Source organism: Ciconia boyciana, chromosome 1 (assembly GCF_034638445.1).
Source record: "Ciconia boyciana chromosome 1, ASM3463844v1, whole genome shotgun sequence".
In the NCBI taxonomy this organism is placed as follows: Eukaryota; Metazoa; Chordata; class Aves; order Ciconiiformes; family Ciconiidae; genus Ciconia; species Ciconia boyciana.
In genome coordinates, this window is record NC_132934.1 from 1,386,312 (window position 1) to 1,395,379 (window position 9,068).

General features: G+C 66.2%; 1 protein-coding gene across 1 annotated transcript; it reads left to right on the forward strand.

The window, feature by feature from the left end:
• The first annotated feature begins 489 nt into the window (after window positions 1-489).
• LOC140649110 (uncharacterized) lies at window positions 490-8,858 on the forward strand. The gene is made up of 4 exons (XM_072855818.1): window positions 490-536; window positions 7,292-8,094; window positions 8,181-8,535; window positions 8,576-8,858. The coding sequence occupies exons 1-4, from the start codon at window positions 490-492 to the stop codon at window positions 8,856-8,858; spliced, it is 1,488 nt and encodes a 495-aa protein (XP_072711919.1).
• The last annotated feature ends 210 nt before the right edge of the window (window positions 8,859-9,068 follow it).

Genomic DNA, 9,068 nt, shown 5'->3' on the forward strand with positions numbered 1-9,068 from the left:
TGCCGCTCACACTGCTGGCACGGCATGGACACACTGCTCACACCACTCACACAGCATGGACACACTGCTCACACTGCTCACATGGCATGTACACACTGCTCACACGCCATGGCCACGCTGCTCACGCTGCACACACTGCTCACACTGCTCACATGGCATGGACACACTGCTCACACTGCTCACATGGCACGGACACACTGCTCACACTGCACACACTGCTCACAGACATGGCATGGACACACTGCTCACACTGCTCACATGGCATGGACACACTGCTCACACTGCACACACTGCTCACACGCCATGGACACACTGCTCACACGCCATGGACACACTGCTCACGCTGCTCACACTGCTCACACGGCATGGACACACTGCTCACACCGCTCACACGGCATGGACATACTGCTCACACTGCTCACATGGCATGGACACACTGCTCACACTGCTCACACTGCTCACATGGCATGTACACACTGCTCACACGCCATGGCCACACTGCTCACGCTGTTCACACTGCTCACACTGCTCACATGGTATGGACACATTGCTCACACTGCTCACACTGCTCACATAGCGTGGACACACTGCTCACACTGCTCATGCCGCTCACACTGCTGGCACGGCATGGACACACTGCTCACACCGCTCACACGGCATGGACACACTGCTCACACTGCTCACATGGCATGTACACACTGCTCACACGCCATGGCCACGCTGCTCACGCTGCTCACACTGCTCACACTGCTCACATGGCATGGACACATTGCTCACACTGCTCACATGGCATGGCCACACTGCTCACACTGCACACACTGTGCACACTGCTGACACGGCATGGACACACTGCTCACACTGCTCACACGGCATGGACACACTGCTCACGCTGCTCACACTGCTCACATAGCGTGGACACACTGCTCACACTGCTCATGCCGCTCACACTGCTGGCACGGCATGGACACACTGCTCACACTGCTCACACCGCACATACTGCTCACACTGCTCTACACGGCATGGACACACTGCTCACACTGCTCACACTGCATGACTGCACTGCTCATATTGCATGGACACACTGCTGACAGTGCTGGCACTGCTCACACTGCTCACGCTGCAAGGACACACTGCTCACACTGCTCTCACTGCATGGACACTGCACATGCTGCTCACACTGCTCACGCTGCTCGTGCTGCTCACATGGCACACACTGCTCACATGGCACACACTGCTCACACTGCTCACACTGCATGGACACACTGCACACACTGCTGACACTGCTCACGCTGCGTGGACACACTGCACGTGCTGCTCACACTGCTCACACTGCATGGACACACTGCATGCGCTGCTCACACTGCTTACACTGCTTGCGCTGGTCACATTGCACGCACTGGTCACACTGTTCACACTGCTCACACTGGATAGATGCATTGCTCACATTGCTCGCACTGCTCACGCTGCATGGACACACTGCGTGTGCTACATACACTGCTTACGCTGCGTGCACACACTGCATGCCCTGCTCACTCTGCACACACTGCACATGGCACGCACACACTGCCATTATATGGAGATACTGCTCACACAGCACACACTGCTTACACTGCTCACACTGCTCATACTGCATGGACACACTGCACGCGATGCTCACGCTGCACGTGGCATGCACACACTGCACACACTGCGCATTGTATGGGCACACTGCACACACTGCTGACACTGCTGACGCTGCACACACTGCTCACGCTGCGTGGAGACGTTGCGCACACCGCCCACACCACTCACACACACTCCATGGGCACACACTGCACACGGACACACCGCGCACATGCTGCGCAGAGACGGTGCCGACACACGCGCTGCATGGCGACACACGCGCCGCACGGACACACGCACCGCTCACACTGCTCACAGCCAGCCCACACAGCGCTCGCTCACCGCACACCCACACTGTGCGCAGCCCACTCTCCCTGCACACTCATCCCCTGCACGGCGCACACGCGCTGCATGACGCACTGCACGCTGCCCGTGTACAGTGCGTGCGCCCTTTACGCACCCCGTGCACACACTCCCCTGCAGGCACTGCGTGCACACCATGCACGCGCTCACTGCATGCGCGCACTGTGCATACTCACTGCATGACACTGCACACCGTGCACGCTCACCGCAGGCGTGCACTGTGCACGCTCAGTGCATGCACGGACCGCACGTACTGCACGCACACGCTCATTGCATGCACATGCTGCGCAAGCTCACTGCAGGCACACGCGCGCGCACCCTACGCACACTCACTGCAGGCACATGCTGCACGCTGCAGGCATGCACTGCACGCACACAATGCACACACTCACAGCACACGCTCACTACATGCACACTCGCTGTGCACGCTCACTTTGCACACTCACTGCAGGCACACGCTGCATGCTGCAGGCCTGCACATGCTCATGCGCACACTCATTGCACGTGCTCACTGCACACACTCACTGCAGGCACACGCACACGCTGCAGGCATGCACTGCATGCACACAACGCACACACTCACGGCGCACACTCACAGCACACGTGCACTGCACACACTCACTGTGCACACTCACTGCAGGCACACGCTGCACATAGTGCAGGCGTGCACTGCATGCACACAACGCACACACTCACTGTGCACACGCACTGTGTACACGCACTGCACAGACTGCGCACACTCACTGCGCACACTCACTGCAGGCACACGCACACGCTGCAGGCATGCACTGCATGCACACAATGCACACACTCATTGCGCACACTCCCTGCGCACACTCCCTGCACACACTCATTGCACACACTCACTGCGCACACTCACTGCATGCACACACTCATTGCACACACTCACTGCGCACACTCACTGCATGCACACACTCATTGCACACACTCCCTGCACACACGGCCTGCGCACACTCCCTGTGCACACTCATTGCACGCACTCACTGTGCACACTCCCTGCATGCACATTCACTGCGCACACTCCCTGCACACACTCCCTGCGCGCACTCCCTGCGCACACTCATTGCATACACTCGCTGTGCACACTCCCTGCATGCACACTCACTGTGCACACTCACTGCACACACTCCCTGCGCGCACTCCCTGTGCACACTCATTGCACACACTCATTGTGCACACTCACTGTGCACACTCCTTGCATGCACATTCACTGTGCACACTCACTGCACACACTCACTGCGCACACTCCCTGCGCACACTCACTGCGCACACTCACTGCACACGCTCACTGCATGCACACACTCATTGCACACACTCACTCCACACACTCCCTGTGCACACTCCCTGCGCACACTCACTGCGCACACTCCCTGCACACACTCTCTGCGCACACTCCCTGCGCACACTCATTGCATACACTCGCTGTGCACACTCTCTGCATGCACACTCACTGTGCACACTCACTGCACACACTCCCTGCGCGCACTCCCTGTGCACACTCATTGCACACACTCACTGTGCACACTCCTTGCATGCACATTCACTGTGCACACTCACTGCACACACTCACTGCGCACACTCCCTGCGCACACTCACTGCACACGCTCACTGCATGCACACACTCATTGCACACACTCACTCCACACACTCCCTGTGCACACTCCCTGCGCACACTCCCTGCATGCACACTCACTGTGCACACTCCCTGCGCACACTCCCTGCATGCACACTCACTGTGCACACTCACTGCGCACACTCATTGCACACACTCCCTGCACACACTCCCTGCGCACACTCCCTGCACACACTCACTGCGCACACTCATTGCACACACTCCCTGCGCACACTCACTGCGCACACTCACTGCGCACACTCATTGCACACGCTCACTGTGCACACTCACTGCGCACACTCATTGCACACACTCCCTGCACACACTCCCTGCGCACACTCACTGTGCACACTCATTGCACACACTCACTGTGCACACTCCCTGCATGCACATTCACTGCACACACTCCCTGCGCACACTCCCTGCGCACACTCACTGCACACGCTCGTTGCACACACTCACTCACTGCGCACACTCCCTGCGCACACTCACTGCGCACACTCGTTGCACACACTCACTCACTGCACACACTCCCTGCGCACACTCACTGCACACGCTCGTTGCACACACTCACTCCCTGCGCACACTCCCTGCGCACACTCATTGCACACACTCCCTGCGCACACTCCCTGCGCACACTCGTTGCACACGCTCACTCACTGCACACACTCCCTGCGCACGCTCCCTGCACCCCCATGCTCGGGGTGACCGCGCCCCGTCCCCGTCGGCAGCCCCAAACCGTGGCAGCTCCCAGGGCTGTGACAAGGCCGTGACAAGGCCACGCCGGCAGCGCCCGGGCGGGTGACAGGGGCAGGGCCGGGGGGGACAGAGACCCCGGGGGGACACAGAGGGACCGGGGGGGACAGAGACCCCGGGGCAGGGGCCGCCGCTCGGTGGCCCCGCGGGCGAGCTGGGCCGTGGGCCAGCGGCTCTGCACGGGGCACACTCGGACGGGCCACCGCAGCCGTCCAGGGCCACCACGGCCACCGGGCGCTGCCAGCCCGGGGAGGGCCACTGCGGGGACGGGGACACCCCCTGGGGACACCTCTGCCCTGCCCGCCTGCAGGCAGCCCCAGCGCGGGGACAGCGTGAGTGCCACCACGTGTGCCACCAGGTGTGCCACCACATGTGCCACCACGTGTGCCACCAAGTCTGCCACCACGTGTGCCACCACGTGTGCCACCACCCCTGCCGGTGCCCGTGCCACTGCCTGTGCCACCACGTGTGCCACCGCCACTGCGTGTGCCACCATGCGTGGTGCTGCCTGTGCCACCGCCTGTGCCACTGCGTGTCCCCCCCACGTGTGCTGCCGTCTGTGGCAGTGCAGGGACCACTGCGTGTGCCACTGCATGTGCCACCACATGTGCCACCATGTGCCACCGTGTCACCGTGTCACAGCACGTGCCACTGCATGTGCCATGTGTGCCACCATGTGTGTCACCGTGCCACTGCGTGTGCCACTGTGTGTGCCACCATGCACGCCACCCTGTGTGCCACTGCGTGTGCCCACCGTGTGTGTCACCGTGCCACTGCACGTGCCATCCTGTGTGCCACCACATGTGCCGCTGTGTGCCACCATGTGTCACCATGCCACTGCGTGTGCCACTGCGTGTGCCACCATGTGTGTCACCGTGCCACTGTGTGTGCCATCACGTGTGTCACCATGCCACCGCATGTGCCACTGTGTGTCACCGTGCCACTGCGTGTGCCACTGTGTGTGCCACCATGTGTGTCACCGCATGTGCCACTGCATGTGCCACCGTGTGTGTCACCATGCCACTGCACGTGCCACTGTGTGTGCCACCACATGTGCCGCCAAGTGCCACCCTGTGTGTCACCGCATGTCCCCCCACCTGTGTTGCCATCTGGGGCAGCGCAGGTGCCACCGCAAGTGCCACCGCGATGTCCCCTCCGTGCTCCCCCCTTTGCTCCCGTACCCGGCAGCCGGGACCCCGCAGACGGGGGGGGGCCCTTCCCAGGGGGCTGGGGCTGAGGGGTGGCAGTTGTCACCAGGTCACCACTGTCCCCTGCGACCACACAGCGGGGGCGAGGCAGCGGGGGATGTGGGGGCCGCGGGGGAGGGGGGTTGGAGGTCTGTGGGGGAGATGGGGGGCTGGGGAGGGACATGGGGGCTGGGGGGGACCCTGGGGGCACTGGGGGACGATGGGGGCAGTGGGGGGCCGTGGGGAGCTGTGGGGGTCGTGAGGGGCTGTGGGGAGGTGTGGGGTTCTGTGGGGGCAGTGGAAAGCTATGGGGGGCTGTGGGGGTCGTGGGGGTGGTGGGGGACTGGGGGGGCAGTGGGGAGCTGTGGGGGGCCATGTGGGGCCGTGGGGGCTGCAGGGGGCAGTGGGGAGCTGTGGGGGGTCATGGGGAGCTGTGGGGGGCTGTGGGGGTCGTGGGGGGCGGTGGGGGTCATTGGGAGGTGTGGGGGGCAGTGGGGGGGCAGTGGGGGGCCGTGGGGCACCGTGGGGGGCCGTGGGTGCCCGTCCCACGCCGGCAGCGGTGGCGCGGTGCCCGCTGGCGTTGTGTAAGGCGTTTTGTAACCGCGGCCTGGCCTCATCCCGGCTTCCGCCAGCAACGCCCGGTGCTTCCCGGCACCCACCCTGACCCCCACCCTGACCCCCACCCCAACACCCACCCTGACCCCCACCCCAGCACCCACCCTCACACCCACCCCAGCACCCATCACCGGCACCCATCACCGGCACCCACCCCGGCACAGCCGGACCCCGGCACAGCCGGACTCCACCAGCTCGGCCGGATGCCCCCGCACAGCCGGACCCCCAGGCACAGGCAGAGCCCCCCAGCACCGCCGGCCCCCACGGCACACCGGCCCCCACGGCACGCCGGAGCCCCACGGCACGCCGGAGCCCCACGGCACACCGGCCCCCCACGGCACGCCGGAGCCCCACGGCACGCCGGAGCCCCACGGCACACCGGCCCCCGACACCGCTGGACCCCCAACAGAGCCGGACCCCTGACAGAGCCGGACCCCTGCTGCTGCCGGCCCCCCGGCAGAGCCGGTGACCCCAGGTGAGCGTGGGGAGGGGACAAGGGGACACGGTGGCCGGGGGAGCCGTGGGGTGGCGGGGGGGGGGGGGAAGCTGCCGGGCCCTGGGTGCCCCCGCTGCCCGTGATGGGTGCCCGGGGGGGGGGGGGAGGCTGGGGGAGGGGGCTGCCATGGGGGGGGGTGACATGGGGGGAACCCCAGCCAGACCTGGGACAGCACGGGGGCCAGACCCTGCGTGGGGGGGGGGGGACGACGACACAGTGGGACGGGACCCCCTCCCCATCCCCCTGGGTGCTGGTGCTGCCTGGCAGGAGTCCGGGGTCCCACATTTGGGGGGGATGTCCCACATTTGGGGGGTCCCACATTTGGGGGGATGTCCCACATTTGGGGGGATGTCCCACATTTGGGGGGTCCCACATTTGGGGGGGGATGTCCCACATTTGGGGGGTCCCACATTTGGGGGGATGTCCCACATTTGGGGGGATGTCCCACATTTGGGGGTCCCACATTTGGGGGGGATGTCCCACATTTGGGGGGTCCCACATTTGTGGAGGGGTATGTCCCACATTTGGGGGCGGGGTTCTTCATTTGGGGGGTGTCCCACATTTGGGGGGCATTCCACATTTGGGGGGCAGTGACCCACATTTGGGGGGGGGGGGGGAATCCCACCCTGTCTCCCACAGGGAGGACGTGGGGCAGCACTGTGCCCCCCCCCCGCTGCCCCCCGTGACGGTGACGTCCTTCTCGGGGACCATCCGCCTCTACCGCAGCGCCGTCGGGGGGTCCCCCCCGCCCCCCCCCGGCAAACCCCTGCTGCTGCTGCTGCCCTGGCTGGGGGCGCGGGAGGGGGGGCTGGCGCGGTACCTGGCGCTCTACCTGCGCCGCGGCGTGGACGTGCTGGTGGTGGGGACGAGGACGTGCCACGTCCTGCGGCCACGGCAAGGGCAGCGCCTGGCGGGGCGCCTGCTGCGGCTGCTGGACCACGGCGGCGATGGCGGCACTGGTGGCGGTGGTGGTGGTGGCACGGGTGGTGATGGTAATGATGGTGACAATGGTGGTGGCAATGGTGGTGGTGGCACTGGCGGTGACAATGGTGGCAGTGGTGGCACGGGCGGTGATGGTGGTGGCAAGGGTGGTGGTGGCACGGGTGGTGACAACGGTGGCAGTGGTGGTGGTGGTGGTAATGGTGGTAGCAATGGTGGTGGCACTGGTGGTGACAACAGTGGCAGTGGTGGTGCTGGTGGTGGTGGCAATGGTGGTAGCAATGACGGTGGCACTGGTGGTGGTGGTGGCACCAGTGGCGGTGGCGCTGGCCTGGCCACCCGCCCGCTGCTGGTGCACGCCATCTCCGCCGGCGCCTACACCTTCGCCCAAGTGCTGCTGCTCCTGCGCCGCCGGCCCCGGCAGTGCCAGCGCCTGGCACCGCGCTTCCGTGGCATCGTCTACGACAGCCTGGTCACCGGCGGCTTCGGGGACATGGCACGGGGTGAGCGTGGCGGGGGGGGATAACACCCGGCACGGGCGCACCCAGAGACCCCCATCACCGGCACCGACGCGGCTCTCTCCCCGCAGGCATCGCCAGCACGGTGGGCACGCCGTCCCTGCGGGCCGCGGCGCGCGTCGGCGCCCGGCTGTACCTGGGGGTGCTGGGGTGGCGGGGGGAGCTGGAGCGGGCGCGGGGGGCCTTCGCCAGCCCCCCCCTGCGCTGCCCCCTCCTCCTCTTCTACAGCCTGGACGACGGGCTGAGCCGGCCGGCCGCGCTGCGGGCGCTGCTGCGGGGCTGGCGGGCGCAGGGCATCCGCGCCCACGCCCGGGGCTGGCCACGCTCCCGCCACGCCGCCCACCTGCGCCAGCACCCCGCCGACTACCGCCGCGCCCTGCTCGCCTTCCTGCGCTCGCTCGACGGACCCCCCCCCCCCCGCCCAAGGCCCGGCTTTAGCCGGGCCGGGGGGGACGCCCCACCGCAGGCCGGCCGGACAGACGGACGGAGAGCCCGCGCCGGACCGCGAGGCCGTGGCACGCCGTGGGGCCGCTTTGCCGCCACGGCCGGAGTCCAGCCGAGGGCTGCGGCGTCGGCGGGGGGACGGAGCCGTGCCTGGGGGCGCGACGCCGCGCCGTGGCGCGCAAAGCCGTGCCCACGGCGCGCGAAGCACCCGTGCCGCGGCGTGCGAGCCCGTGCCGGCGGGCGACGCCGTGGCCGAGGTGACAAGGCTGTCCCCGGGCTGTGCCGAGCCACGCCACGGCGTGTAAAGCTCTGCCACGTGTGCCACGGCGTGCCAGCCCGTGCCACGGCGTTCCAACTTGTGCCACGGCGTGCCGACCCACCCCACGGCGTGCCGACCCGTGCCCGGCGCTGCCCACGCAGGCAGGGAGACGGCCGGGGCCGTGCCGGATGCTCCATTATTTTATTAATACCTGGATACAGCGCGGTGCCGCCCCGGCACCCCGGGGTGCGGGGGG